Source organism: Rhamphochromis longiceps, linkage group LG13 (genome assembly GCF_057381845.1).
Source record: "Rhamphochromis longiceps isolate RC_006_pf linkage group LG13, R_longiceps_female_GT1.1, whole genome shotgun sequence".
Classification (NCBI taxonomy): Eukaryota; Metazoa; Chordata; class Actinopteri; order Cichliformes; family Cichlidae; genus Rhamphochromis; species Rhamphochromis longiceps.
The window spans coordinates 1,344,943-1,359,879 of record NC_140569.1 but is presented as its reverse complement, the minus strand read 5'-3'; the positions used below and the strand labels follow the sequence as shown (position 1 = coordinate 1,359,879).

Genomic DNA, 14,937 nt, shown 5'->3' with positions numbered 1-14,937 from the left:
TTGTTGAGTGGTCTGTAGTCCACACAGAAACGCATCCTAGGACTTTTTTTCTTAGGCACCATCACCACCGTGGAGGCCCACGGGCTATCAGATGGCTCTATGATGCCCGCCTTCATCATTTCACACAACTCTCTGTCTGCAGCCTCCTGATGAGCCAGGGGCAGGCGGCGTGGGCGCACTTTAATAGGCTGGGCATCCCTGGTCTCAATGACGTGCTCTACCAAGTGTGTCAAGCCAACATCACTTTCTTTCAGGGCAAAAATGTCACTAAACTCTTTTAGTACCTGCCATAGACTCTCTTGCTGCTGTGGAGTCAGCCCCTCACAGTTCTTTGACCAGATACTCCTCACTGCTGAGAGCCTCTCCTCCTCCTCCGCTCGCTGTTCTGCTGGCGGGTCTGCAGGGGTCTCTGCGGTGGAGGTGGACGCCGCGGCAGATGCTGTGCAGACCAGGGGGGGAATAAGCGGCACCTTCTTCCCATCAGGGAGTGCGAGGAAGCCTTTGCCTAAGTCCAGTACACCACCAATGGCTCGTAAAAAATCCAGCCCAAGGATGCAGGCGTCCTGCACGTCAGCCACCCAGGCAGCATAAGACACACCGAGGTCCCCCACCTTGAACTGGAACACTCCCCTCCCTCTCATTGGGGCCAGATCACCGGTCACAGTCTTAAGTTGCACATTAGTCGGTTGCACAGCAGCTCCGGGTGGGACAACATCGGGTCGGACCAGCGTTGCATTGGACCCCGTGTCCAGCAGGGCCGTACAGGACACCCCCGCAATCGTCACTGGAACATGGCAAAAGCCGCCAACCTGGGTCCAGCCCACAGCGATGGCCGCACCAGGTGGGGGAGGCGGTGGAGTGGGGATGTCGTTCTCCCAGGCCCGTGTACTCCCGCCTACACGGGCCCATGGGCGTTTCCCTGAACCGCTGCAAGCTTGGGGCACTGCCTGATGAGGTGTCCGACTTGTCCACATCCCCAGCAGCTCTGAGGTCGGCGGTGTGGGCCAGCCCGAGGGGAAGGCGACTGCAGCGAAGCCGCCTGCACCAAACTGCACAGGCCCGCTGGCGTCTCCGTCTGTTCCACAGGTGCTGACACAGCCCTCACCACGTGTGCGTCATCAGCGCCCCCAGAGGATCCCGCAAGCATCTCCCTCTCCAACGCTAGCTCCAGGGCTGCACTGAGTGTGGCCGGCCGAGCAAGCTGAGTTTGCATACGGAGCTCTTTAGGGCTCAGGGCCTGCAGGAACTGGTCCCGAGCTAACTCCGCCTGCACTGATGGTGGCATGCTGTCATACGCCCTCCGGCAAAGGCACTCGACTTCATGGGCCAAAATGCGGAGGGGCTCACCTGGCAATCTGCGTCTGTTGTGGAACTCCGACCTCAGCAGCACTGGTTGGTTATACTGCCCGAAGCGCCTCTGAAGTGCTCCGACCAGAGCATTATAATCTCCCCTCTGCTCCTCGGTTAGCAGCAGCAGGCATGCAGCTGCATCCTCACACAGGCACAAAGCCAACTGGAGAGCTTTATGTTCCTCAGACCAGCCAGCTGCAACAGCTAACAGCTCGAACTGTGCGATAAACACTTCCCATGGCGTCTCGCCGCTGAACTTAGGCCTTTTTATATGCGCTGCAGCTTGCTGGGCGCCGCCATGTTTGTTTACATCACGTGACGGCGCGCCAAGCGAGGTCGACTCCTTCCCGCCGGAATCGCGGCCACTGTGCGAACAGTTCCCGAGCCTAGTCAAACCTGGAGAAAATCCAGCCTCGGCAGACAGCCGCAGCGCCGTTTCCCTCACTCCATGGGCGGGCGAGCGCGGACGAACCTCCCTCTCCTCCGTCTCCTTCTTAATCCTGCCCGGCAACATCCTCGTCTCGTAACGGCAAGCGTCGCCAGCAACAGGGTGTCGGGCGTTCTGGGGTTCTTTTTTCTTTCTTCACTTCTGACACCAATGTAACGTTCACAAGAACCAGACGGTTGGGTCTCAGTTTGTCCGTTTATTCGGCACATAAGCAAGCGGGTTGCTAACTCAGGGGAGAGCGCCCTCGTGCTACACCTCTCTTCAGCCTGGCACCCACACAACACAGAACCCAGGTCCCCCCTCCCCTTCCTCCACACCACCCTCCCTACTTCCTGCAGCACAACCAAACATGAATCTTACAGGAACAACAACAGTGTGCAAAGATAACCAACATGTACAATAACACTTAACCATCGTTACAATATACTGCTGCATGGGCTGGGCTGTAGCTACATCCTAAGGTTTTAAAAACTGAGCTTAAATAAATGATTAGCGGTAATAAAAGCCGAGGGAGGTCAACAGTGATCACTGACTGTTTTAGGAGCTTTTTGAGATCAAATAGAAGAAAATACAAAACATTAAACATGTTAACAACACAAAAGCCATATTAAACGCAGACTACTTTAGACCCGGAAGTAGGATTCGTCACGTCATCACTTAACGACCGGATACATAAAGGCCTGTCTTCCACATAACCGGGACTCAGGGTAAAGTCAAATGGACAGGGGACACCATTCCCACAGCCCTGCACACATTCCAGAGCTTTTGTTGTATCTCTTTTTTTAGGTTAATCTTTTTGTTTATAGTAATCCTGCATTTTAATTTCTATTAGCTTTACTGTCTAGTTTCTGTTCGTGATTATTATGTGTATTGTGTTTTTTCCTTTAGCGTATCCTGCCTTCAGTGTTTCCCTGTTACCCTGTTGGTGTTCCCTGTTTAGTTATTTCCTGATAGTCATGTGTTCTTATGAATTGCATTCAGTTTTTGTCCCATTTGATTAGTCATAGCTGTGTCTCATCACTGCCTATTTTAGACTTTAGTTTGTCTGAATAAAAATGAATAAATAAATTCTATTACTGGCTGCCATTGCACAGTCTGCTCACGTAAATATTTTTTTGGGAAAAGGTTTTTAAGGTCAGATTTTGTTACAGAAATAAAAATCATTTTAGAGCAGCTTGCTAAAGGTGGCCCAAAACGTTCCAAGACCCCCTCAATATACTGAGGTGGTGTGGGATCATATTGACAACAAATGTTTGAGAACTATTCATGAAGTCTAAAAGAAATTACAAGAAAGCTTCCCAAAGGGTTCAGGCTGTGTTAAAGAACAAACGGGGGTAATACCAAATATTGAATCAAGCTTATCAGAACTGAACAGTTTTTGCCTTGGATACTGTATTTCTGTGTATATTTGTACATTTCAATAAATAAATGCACAAATTTTCCATTTTCCATGCAAAATATAAGGAATCTATACATGTGTGAATTCATCAGATTCCTAAATACAATTCAGTAAAAAAAAACCTGTGTTTGTATCATGTGGCTTCGACATCATGGTTACATAAGAGCAAGACAGACCTTCAGTTTTCACTCTGATATTTTGGAATTAAAGCCACAAGTCTTGTCTGACCTAAACCTCCTGATCATCAGTTTACATGTGCCAGCACGTGTTAGCGCTAACTTCAGTTTCCCCTGAACCATGTGTCACGTGCCGGGAAAACTGACAGACACATGCTGCTACTCGAGCATGAGCATGAGCAGCATGCCTGGTTTTTCAACAAAGAAGATCATTTTTATTTGAGATTTTCATTACCCCCGTGTGAACTGAGACCAGCCATGGACCAGCATTTTCAAACCGAATATTTACTTGTAACAGATACGAAAAGATCTCTCATGACTAGCAAGAGCACTCAAAGACCAAACTCCTTTGGGTTTCCTGATGATCATTATTATCAGATATATTTTTCAGTCAGTAAAAGCAGCAGTTTATTTTGTGAGAAATATACAGATATCAGGTGCCAGCACCTACCCCTTTATGTGAACATTTATATTACTACATTCAGATAACTTTAGCTTGAGCAAGCAAGGTAACAGACCGAAGCTTCCTCTTCTTGACAGAGCTAACTACTGTTAGCTCAGATTCTTGGTTCTAACCCCAGCTGGGTTTATTCTCCTTTGGACCCTGACTTTTTTCCAAATGCTTACATTTTTGAATATCTAGTTTGTGTGTTTACATCAAGTTGAACAGTGCTGAATTAGCAAAACCAATCAGCTGCTATTATATTTATATTTATATTTATTTCACCTCTCTTAATGTGACTATCCAGAGACCAGGAAACAGCTTCTCTCCTCCTGTTACCCCCCCAAATAATTTAAACACTAAAAAAAAACCACAAAGACAGAACAATATATTATCCACAACTGCACTAAAGAATAAAGCAGTGAAATGTGAATTAATAAACATTAGCTCTCTCTCTTCTAAGTCCCTGTTAGTCCCTGTGAATTAGCAATTATTTGCAAATTGATTTACGCTGCCTTCCAGAAACCTGGTTACAGCAGGATGATTATGTTAGTTTAAACTAATCAACACCCCCGAGTCATTCTGATTGTCAGCTTCCTCAAAGCACAGGCCGAGTCTCTGATTTCTCAGACTTTTTATCTGATTTAGTTCTGAGCTCAGATAAAATAATTATTGTGGGTGATTTTAACATCCATGTAGATGCTAAAAATGACAGCCTCAACATGGCATTTAATCTGTTATTAGACTCAATTGGCTTCTCTCAAAATGTAAAAGAACCCACCCACCACTTTAATCACACTATACAGGGTGGGCCGTTTCTATGGACACACCATAATAACATGGGAATGGTTGGTGATGTTAAAGTCCTGTTTGTGGCACATTAGTATATGTGAGGGGCAAACTCCTCAAGATGGGCGGTGACCATGGTGGCCATAGGGCTTCGGAGTTGACGTCACGCCGCAATGCATTGTGGGAGCGCAGCTCCATTTTCAGGGTCTACGATCCAAACAAATACACTGTATTGGAACGGCGACTACGACAAGAAACATGCTTAAAAGCAGCTCGAAAGAAAACGGACGGTATAGAGATCGATTGCGTCCAGAGGCGAAGCAGCGGTATTTGAAAAAAATAGAGTGCATCGCAAATCTGGACCCATACGACATACAGCAGTGGAGTAAAGACCCAGACGACTTACCGCCACTGTCCTACCCCGATATCTTCACCTATCTTGTTTGTGGAGTAAGTGCTTACACTGCGAACCAGTTTCGTAATTACAAGTCACTGGAGGCGCACATCCAATTTACAAATGGCTGGGTGCAAGATTTGGCTATTTTCAAGCCGCCAAAATCTGAGTACGTCGTCATTCATACCAAGGTAAGTCAGCTGGAGTGCATCGAGTGACATAGCCATTTTCCACCCCCCACCATAATTAATGTTAAATCTTTATCATTGAACTGTTAAAATATCGTTATCATATTATTAGAAGTCGGCCATCTTGGATACAACTTTAGTTTTTTCAATAGGAAGAGGTCCATGTGACACATCACACTTATTGGTAATGTCACAAGAAAAACAATGGTGTGCTTGGTTTCAACGTAACTTTATATAACATAACATTTACATTCACAATAATTGATTACACAGCAGTGGGGAGTAGACTTTATCACAGTAGATGTCTTCAATTAATTCATGCTTGAGTCTTAAATATGATCAACCTTTCTCTGTTAATGGGTTGTACCACAGGCCTTTACACGCAGTAATTAAACCTTTACTTAAAAAGGCATTACTTGACCCAGTTTCTTAGCTAATTTAAAGCCACTCTCTAATCTGACTTTTGTCTGAAGATTTCTTGAAGGACAAGGTGTAAAACAGCAAACTGATCATCTGCAGAGAAATGCTTTATTTAAAGAGTCTCAGTCAGATGAAAGGCTACCAATGATCTTCTTATGGCCTATGTTTCTGAACAAAATCATTTTTAACTGCGCTGCTAATGTTCTTATATACAATACAAAATTGAAATTAAAACATACATTTAATTTATTGCTGGATGTTGTGATGCCCAACAATTATTGCAATGCAAATATTTCACGCAGAGATCACTCCTCGGGCTCGCTACTTGAAACTATTGGAAATCTTCACTGTTCACGTTTTCCAAATAAATGAACAGTTATAGTGGTAACGATCCCAGTCACATCTGCTTTCTTGGTGGAAAGCATTACTCAAGCTATCTGCCACTAATCTTAGTATATCTTTAGTATATCACCTTTGCGAATTATTTTAATACTCTGGTTCCAAACCTTTGCACTGTGAAAGAGACACAAATCCAACAACTGGTACATATCCCACAAATAAGTGTCCAGGCTGAACTATTTCTTTCTTCAATGATTTGGTTAGCTCGTTATACGTACAAAAGCTCTATGTGCTTACAGGTAGGAGAGGATTAACCTTCAAATTCAACCTGGTCTTAATGAGCGACAACGGATTCACAACAGATTCTTTCTTCACACATCAGGTGACCAAACAGCCACCACAGAAGCCAACGACTTCCACACCCAAATATTCTCTCTATCCTATTGCTGTGATTGTAACGTATGAAGTATTTACAAAACACTGGGAAAATAAAAAGAAGAGGACCGTTTTCATAACAAACTTTATCACAATGTTAAAATGAGGGACTTCTGCTTTTCTAATTTTTGTGCTTGTTGTTCAGCTGCCAAGTTTAATTTGAATTTTATTGAAATGATCGTTGCTTATTAATGATGGTGAGTCTTTCTACAGACAAGCAGCAAAGCCCCATCTCTGCATGTCTGGAAATCTTTCTTAGTGAATGCCATTGATGTGTTTTGACCTTTAATAAAAAATAATCACTGATAAAATCCTGTTTTCAGAATTATGCAGTTCAGAGTGTGTTATTACAACTGTTCTTAATACATCTGCATTTTTAACAGAGTGTAACTTAAACATGTACAGAAGTAATTTCGACTTGATAGGATGACTTAACAGTCAGATGCCAGAACATACCTCTTCAATTTATTTAGATCCGCTGAGTCGGAGAAACAGTTTTCATGAAAACTGCGACATCAGAGTATGAGTCTTATTTTTATCTCGGGGTAACTGTGAGGGCACGTGCTCCCCTCCCTCAGACAAACTGTCGTTTTCAACAGAAAACACCAAAAATATATATATATATTTTTTTTACAAAATACCAATACTTTGTGTTTCAATAAAGAAAGAATTCCAAGTGCACCAATCACACATTTACACATAAATAAGCTAACCAATCAGCAGTTAAGGGGGTTGTACTGGCTGACTGGTTAAACCCAATGGTTGTACCACAGCCCAAATGGACTGAACCACTACAGATTTAAAGGGGAAATGGTCCCAAACTTAGTTAAATATCAAAAGTGCACAGAAAAATGCAAACAAGTTAAAATTACACACAGCAATCACAGGAGCTATAAATAAAATGAATAAGAAAAATCTTTGTCCTTTTCCATCTTGGAAGCTGTGCCAGAAATGTTTGGATATCTATGTTGGCCGAAAGCGGCAACTTTGAGTGGCTGTATGATTAATCGATATTACTGGGACTACAAACTTAAACACACTGAAACCACAAAGCTTCCAAAACCAAATTCCTGGCCAGTAGATCATGCAGATTCATATGCAAGATCTGGCCATGCAGAATATAACGGCTGTTATAAACAAATGCACTTCAATAAGTTACTTTCCAGATGTGTGTGTGTGTGTGTGTGTGTGTGTGTGTGTGTGTGTGTGTGTGTGTGTGTGTGTGTGTGTGTGTGTGTGTGTGTGTGTGTGTGTGTGTTACCACAGCAGGGGAGTTTACCACAGCCAGATTGTACCCATAAAGCATAGAGCTCCCAAAGGAGGTAAGGAATGCCACTGCCAGCAAAGAGGCAGTGAGGTGCTGCAGACAGAGCAGGAGAGACACATGCAGAATATGATGGTGAGCTCACAGCTTCTTAAAGTTAAGACAAAACATTTTATACGCTGTGTGAATAAAAAAATCAGTTAAGTTTTAAGTTGTCATTTTTTCACCAACATTCACAAATCTCTGATTGTATGTCACATAAGAAAGTTGGCATGTTTGTGTAAAGCAATCAGATTAAAAACATCTTAAAAACAAGTCTTTCACACACACTTTCTTTATATTTAGCTCTAATGAGTCAGACTTTCTTGTACTTTCTGGAAGTCTTTCAGTGCTTTTCTTTGGACACCGGCTACTTTTTATTCATTTTCAGTGCACTCATTGCACCTGACTATCTTTTAGAGGACTGTGTGACTCTTAAGCTATTTAACACTGACTCTTGAATCGCTCAAGCACTGATAAGGCACCAAGCCTTTCCAAGAGAATGAACTGGTGTGTCTATACGTAACAGACAACTCACCAAATTACTCATTTAAAATTGTATCTTCAGACTCTGTGTTTCTATATCATGTTGTAAAAATATATATATAATGTATTACTGTCAGTTTGACAGGCATACAATTGTACTGTTGCACCAACAGCAGTTAAATGAAAACTTGCATCAGCACGGTGTGTGGTGCACCTTAAAAGGTTATAGGGAATTGCACAAGTGGCGGACATTTAAAAAAAGGACGATGAACATCATGATGAACAGAAAGTGACAGCCTTACATAATATTGCAAACGACAGATGCAGCACCAGAGAGATGCATTTGATCCATCTACTGTTCACCAAAGCTTGCTAAATTACACAAGAATAGACCTGAACATCAGTGCGATGGGTCTTATGGAGCGATCAGGTGCAAAAGTAGGTACGAGGTACAACAGATTGTCTACAACCATGTCTATAACATGATGCCGTGGCTCCTTTGAAGTTCACTGTTACTGAAGCAGTATAGGGTTATCTTAACAACAAATAGAAAAATAGTCTGGAAACATGGAAAGAAGAGCTTTGGACTGTTCTTCAAGAAGCTTTTGTGTTTTGACTCCTGGCTCCACCTGCTGCCGCACGGTGCTACATGACAAAAAGGGTTCAGACTGTGTTGAAAAATAAAGGTGGTCATTCCAAATATTATCTTTCAAGCTGTTTTTCCCTGTACATTGTATTTCCATGTATCCTGACACATGCTTCAATCAACCACCATACCTTTCCCATTTTCCTAGCAAAATATTAAGAAATGAACAGTAGCTTACACACAATACTACAGTATTGTGTGTAAGTCTTAACAAGATGTACAAAATCTAAATATCTGCAAATGTCTTTAACTGTATATAAACTTAACACAAAAAGTAAAGGAATTTGTGTTTAGTTAATTATCTTGTTGTAACAATAGCTCTTGGCAATAAAACACATGTTTCAAAAACCTGCTTATTTCCCTTTAAATACAGCCACATTTGTAAGGACGATGACAATGTTTGAATTATGACCACCAGCCATAATAAATGGTTCGCTTTTGGTCAAAAATCCTGATTTTCCTTTGTCTGTGTTTGGGTCCCTAAAGCTTTATTTGGTGTAATATAGAAATAAAATTAAAAACAGATTCTTACAGCTGAGAGTTTTCATTGATTTTTTACGAATGTACGCGACAAATTAAATTCAGAATGCTTTCTGTTCAGTTATTAAGCTCGACCCACTGAAAACATTATTTTGTTTACTCAGTTTCCAAAAATGAGTAAATCTTGTGTCATTTATTTAAAAAAAAATAGCGATTTCTTTTTACGCAATAAATTTGTTTCAACTTTCAACCTCACTTAAATAATAACACTAAATAACTTATAAATAAGAAAGCAGAGGCCTCTTCTCAGTATTAAATGCTATTAGCTGCTATAATTAATGTCCAGCACAGGATGGGATCAGTCAGTTGATAGTTCTGCTTCTGTTTAGTGCCCGTCTGTCTGGACTTACCGAAGTGATTTTCCCCGACGGTGGAATTAAAACCTCCTCAGCCATTTAAGAAACGTGTCAGCTGGTCCCAAAAAGTAAAAAGAAAAATATGATTTCTCTACACTGCAAAGAATCTCATCTCCTTCGCAGCAGATGTGGTCAAACAGGCTCTCAACCACAGACTGAAGTATTCCAGGCTTTTTCTCCAATGAGCAGTCTGTTTGCCCCCAGTAACAAACCCACATCGTATCATCACATGATGGAGAGCAGCGTGACACAGTTGGAGAAAAGCCTGCTGGAAGCAATTAGCTCTAAGTCAATTCACTAAGAAAGAAATCGATGCTAGAGAGAGGGAAAGAAGAGGAGTAACAGAAAGGGAACACCAAGTCAAACAGGTTCCACATGTGAGACAAGACAGACGTCGAGAATGAAGGCAAAGAGGAAAGAGAAGATGAGAGACCGTTTAAGACAACATGCTTTCCAAAATAAACTCTGTGATCTGCAGTGCACGGCGTATATACTTATCGTGTCAGTAAAAGAGAACTGTCGGTATTTCTTCTGCATTTATAGGAACCACCACACAGTGAGACTGTTAATCTTTGAGTGCATTTGTCCTCAGTGAACCTTCCACCCCGCCCTACCCCCTGTAATCACAGTCATCATGTGCTCATAATTTTGGTTGTAGTTGAAAGAAGAGGGGCAGTGTTTACTGTGACCGTGAACAATCACCTGCTTTGCATTACACATTTCTTAATCCTGTGACTTTACCTCTATTGCTGTTCCTTGAAAAGCTGGTTTTGTTCTAAAATCCAGCCTCCTGGCACACACGAACTCTACTGCACTCATTAACTGCGATACCGCTAGATATCTCTGAAATTTGCCCGAAAGTTAAAAGAAATTTTTTTTTGTGGTGTTGGATTAATAATAATAATAATGGATTGGATTTATATAGCGCTTTTCAAGGCACCCAAAGCGCTTTACAATGCCACTATTCATTCACTCTCACATTCACACACTGGTGGAGGCAGCTACAGGTGTAGCCACAGCTGCCCTGGGGCAGACTGACAGAGGCGAGGCTGCCATATCGCGCCATCGGCCCCTCTGGCCAACACCAGTAGGCGGTAGGTGAAGTGTCTTGCCCAAGGACACAACGACCGAGACTGTCTGAGCCGGGGCTCAAACCGGCAACCTTCCGATTACAAGACGAACACCCAACTCTTGAGCCACGATCGCCCTAGGAAGGATTCGGAAGGATTCAGAAGAATTCGGCTTACTGTACTTTTGTACCTGCATGTTGGTGCAAGCTCTAGGTTACATTAGAACAGAAGGCATAGTAGAAATAAGGTTTGAGACAAAGAATTGCAGAATTATGAAGGTTATATGTGCCAATTTCTGTCCTTTTTAAAACATGCAAAGGCCGAACAGTGTTCTTCGAGTACAACACAAGTCTTCTTGCTGTTTTAGTGCTTAAACAGAACTAAAAGTACACGTTAGGTGTGTTTGTAGGACAACACACATCCAGAACAGCATTACCACTTTTTGCTTTTGGCAGATTAGTCCTACATGAAAATCATTTTTAGAAGACAAATATAGAAGAAGACATAAAGTCTGCATTCATTTTTGACTCCTCCTGGAAACTTTTTTCATGACACGTGGAAATTCATTTAGTATTTTTAGCCCATTATTTATTTTATTTTATTTATTTCAGGTTTAGCTGGCCACACTGTCAGGTACTAAAACTACTTGAACAGTGTTAGCTAAGGGACTGTAGTTTTAGCTAAAACACACCTTTTCACCGTGGTAACCACTAAGATTACCACAGTGATTAGAAACTCATTTTCAACCCTTTCAGTACCAACTGTGACTCCTCCAGCTGACACACAACTTCACACCTCACCAACTGCTGAGTATTTAACATTCATTCAATTTTAGTTAACACTACACAGAACTTTAGGTTGAAAAGGTCAGTAAGGCTCCTGTTTCAAAAACACTGAAGTATTAAACAGTTGCCATAAATGTTAACCTGCTAGCACACATGGTAACATGAGCTATTACCTGACGATAGCAGCCATCTGTTGTAAGTAGCAGCTAAGAGACCGTAGAGAGATGAATAATTATGGCGGACTGAGCAGGTGGCAGATGTAATATTGAGTACATTGTGGACACACAGAGAACAGACGGTTGCTTGCTGCACACAGCAGCAGAGGAACTCCAGTTGAACCGAGCAGAGAGTCCAGACTGTGGGAACGACACTCTGGGCGAGTAAATCTGGAGCAGACGAATCAGATGGCTTTCGGGCCTGAAGAGCTGAGTACGTGGAGGGGTGCAGACTAAGCAGAATGCAGCTGAATGCAGGATGAGAGAGAGGCTCCAGTCATTTTTGATTTTGTTGTAACCACCTGTGTGTTTATCATAACTAATACAACACTTTATACAAAGTTCATTTTTAGCTTTTCCAAAATGCTCTTCTTCGATCATCAATCAATTTCAATTTATTTATAAGCACATTTAAAAACAACAGGTTGACCAAAGTGCTGTACAAAGTAGAACAAACAAACAAAAAGAAAACCTCAGCCACAATAATTAATTTGAATTCATAATTGAATTATGTAGCCGTGTTAGATACCGTGCTCTTTGTTTAGGTTTTACTTTCACAAACTGTAATGACATTACCCAAATATTTTGTAAAATCAATAAAACCATTAAACTTCATTTTCATTACTTATTTCATCCAATCGAACTCATAATTGGAAAAGAGAAATGTTGAAATTTAACAAGTTACCTTTTGCACTTCTTTGCCATTACTTCTGTTGTTTTAGGACAGGGTCAGATCTTCCCCGTGTGTGTGTGTAGATTGCTTTCCTGGGTTTAGAGTCTCAGCATTACTATAACAACCCCGGTAAGCACAAATTAGAAGGACATTTTTAGTAAACTAGGAAAACCCTCCAGCAAAGCTTTTGCAAGCAGTTGACATGGGAACATTTTTTATTTAAAAAGTCAGACATGCTAGGAGGATTAATACTAACAATCTACCAAGAAATCAAAGTCTCTCAAATTTCACTAGCAATTAAATTCCTTGAGAAAAGCATTAAAGCAGCTGTGTTTGCCTCTGTATGTGAAAAATACAAAAACACTTCAGAAAGGACCGTAAGTCATAAAAACTACTGATGCAGTGAATAATAACCAAAACGGGATGACAGGCACATGCTCCAAGCTGTGCTAGGCATGTGACACTTATCTAAACCAGAGAGACTGCAAACATCAATCGAGACCAGATAACACTCGATAAGGACAACAGAGCTGTGTTGTCAACAAAGACACAAAGTCTCCAGAACTCCAGAAGCAAGAAATGTCAAACTAATTTTACACTGTGGACACAAACAGCCTGCTTTGATCTGAAGTGGGCCAAACTAGTGAAACTAGTGAAAAACAACAACAACTTTAGTGTTGAGAAGTAATGACACATTTAATGTCAGGGTGTGGTGTGTGGCAAGCAGAATAGGGCCCAAGTGCAGGACTCGCAGACAACAACATAATGAAATGAATCAAAGGTGACGGCTTTAATGCTGTCACTCTGAAACCTGAAAAGAAATACAAAAACACTGAAACTAAGATCTACGAACTGGGAAACTATTCATAGGATCATTGTAATACATAAAACAAATTTAACAAACTTTCAAGTCAATTTTATTTATACAGCAGCAAGTCACTCAGAGACAGGATATTTCTAACTTTAGAGATGCTGCACAAATGGAAGAAAGCGGTCTGACATATTTGTTTAATATGTGCGTTGAAGGACATGTCCTGGTCAAACATGACTCCAAGGTTGATAAGGTGGGGCCAGGTTTCACAATGAGCTCACCCGAAACTCTGGCTGATTGGGACCCACACCCAGTTTCACACCTTGGCTCAGGGGATTAGAGGATTATCAGGGGGTCCTTTTGTCCCTCTGTGGGGGGAAACTCCCACTGAGTTTAAATCTGGGACTCTCCACCATTTGACCTTAGAACTGAAGAAGCTTCTCGGATGAGAGGTGAAACGTCTTCAAGTAACTTAAAGAAGTCCAGACGCTTTTCTTTGCAAGCTCCTTTGATTGTAGCCAATGCAATTTACCCAACAGTCGCTTGCTCGCTTTCTTGTTATGATGGAAACGACTGCTTTTCACTTGGCTTGTAGGATCTGCTTTTATCTGATTTTATGTACTAATGGTTTATCTCTAGGTAAGCTAATTTCAAACTGATATTACTTTTGCCTGGAATAATAAAAGGGAACACTGTTTAACACAGTCGTTTGACACACGTAAGTTCTGCCACACAATCATCTCCATCACAGCACAGTTTTAGGTAAAATTCATCAAACATCACTATCTGTATTTATATGTTTCTACATTCACCATGTTGCCAAACGTATTCGCTTGTTGTCCTTCAAACGCGTTTGAGCTTGAGTGACATCCCATTCTTAACCAACAGGGTTTCATATGATGCTGGTCCACCTTTTGCAGCTTGAACCCTTCTAGGAAGCTTTTCCACGAGGATTAGTGTGTGTGTTTATGGAAATATTTGACCACTCTTCCAGAAGCACATTTTGTGAGCTCAGACACTGGATGACCTGACTTGCAGTCTCCAGCCCTAATTCATCCCAAAGATGTGCTGTCGGGTTGAGGGGGGGACTCTGCAGGCCTCTGCAGTTCTTCCACTACAGGCTCGGTCATCCCTGTGATCTTTATGACCTTGCTTTGTGCAATGGTGGTCACTGGAACAGGAAGAGGCCGTCACCAAACTGTTCCCACAAAGTGAGGCGCATGAAGCGTTAATAGCAGGTTTCACAGGAACTAATGGCCTGAGCTCAACTCACTAAAAATGACACCAGACCATAATCACCTCTCCACCAAACTTTACACTTGGCACAGTGCAGTTAGACATGCGCCTTTCTCTCAGCAACTGTCAAACCCAGACTCATCTATCGGCTTTCCAGTCAAAGAAGCATCATTACTCACTCCAGAGAACATGTCTCCACTTCTGCATCCAACATTTTGCATCATTCTTGGTGATTCAAGGCTTGGATGCAGATGATTGGCCATGAAAACTCATTCCACGAGGCTCTCTGTGCACTGTTCAGAAGCTAAGTTTGGAGGTCTGTAGTGATTGACTCTGCAGAAAGTTGGCAACCTCTGCAGACTATGCACCTCAGCATCCACTGACCCTGCTGTGGCTGAGTTGTTGACATCCAGTGTGTTATAATACCACTAACAAT

The 14,937-nt window shown here is 42.0% G+C and overlaps 1 protein-coding gene across 1 annotated transcript in view; it reads right to left on the bottom strand.

Moving 5' to 3' along the window:
* Positions 1–10,195, bottom strand: part of slc2a15a (solute carrier family 2 member 15a) — a 48,074-nt gene extending 37,879 nt beyond the window's left edge. The window contains exons 1-2 of the mRNA XM_085427280.1: positions 9,706–10,195; positions 7,642–7,740 (exon numbers count right to left, since the gene is read on the bottom strand). Of these exons, the coding sequence (XP_085283406.1) occupies positions 7,642–7,740; positions 9,706–9,750 (144 nt within the window). The 5' untranslated portion in view covers positions 9,751–10,195. The remainder of the gene's footprint in view (positions 1–7,641; positions 7,741–9,705) is intronic.
* Between the last annotated feature and the right edge of the window lie 4,742 nt (positions 10,196–14,937).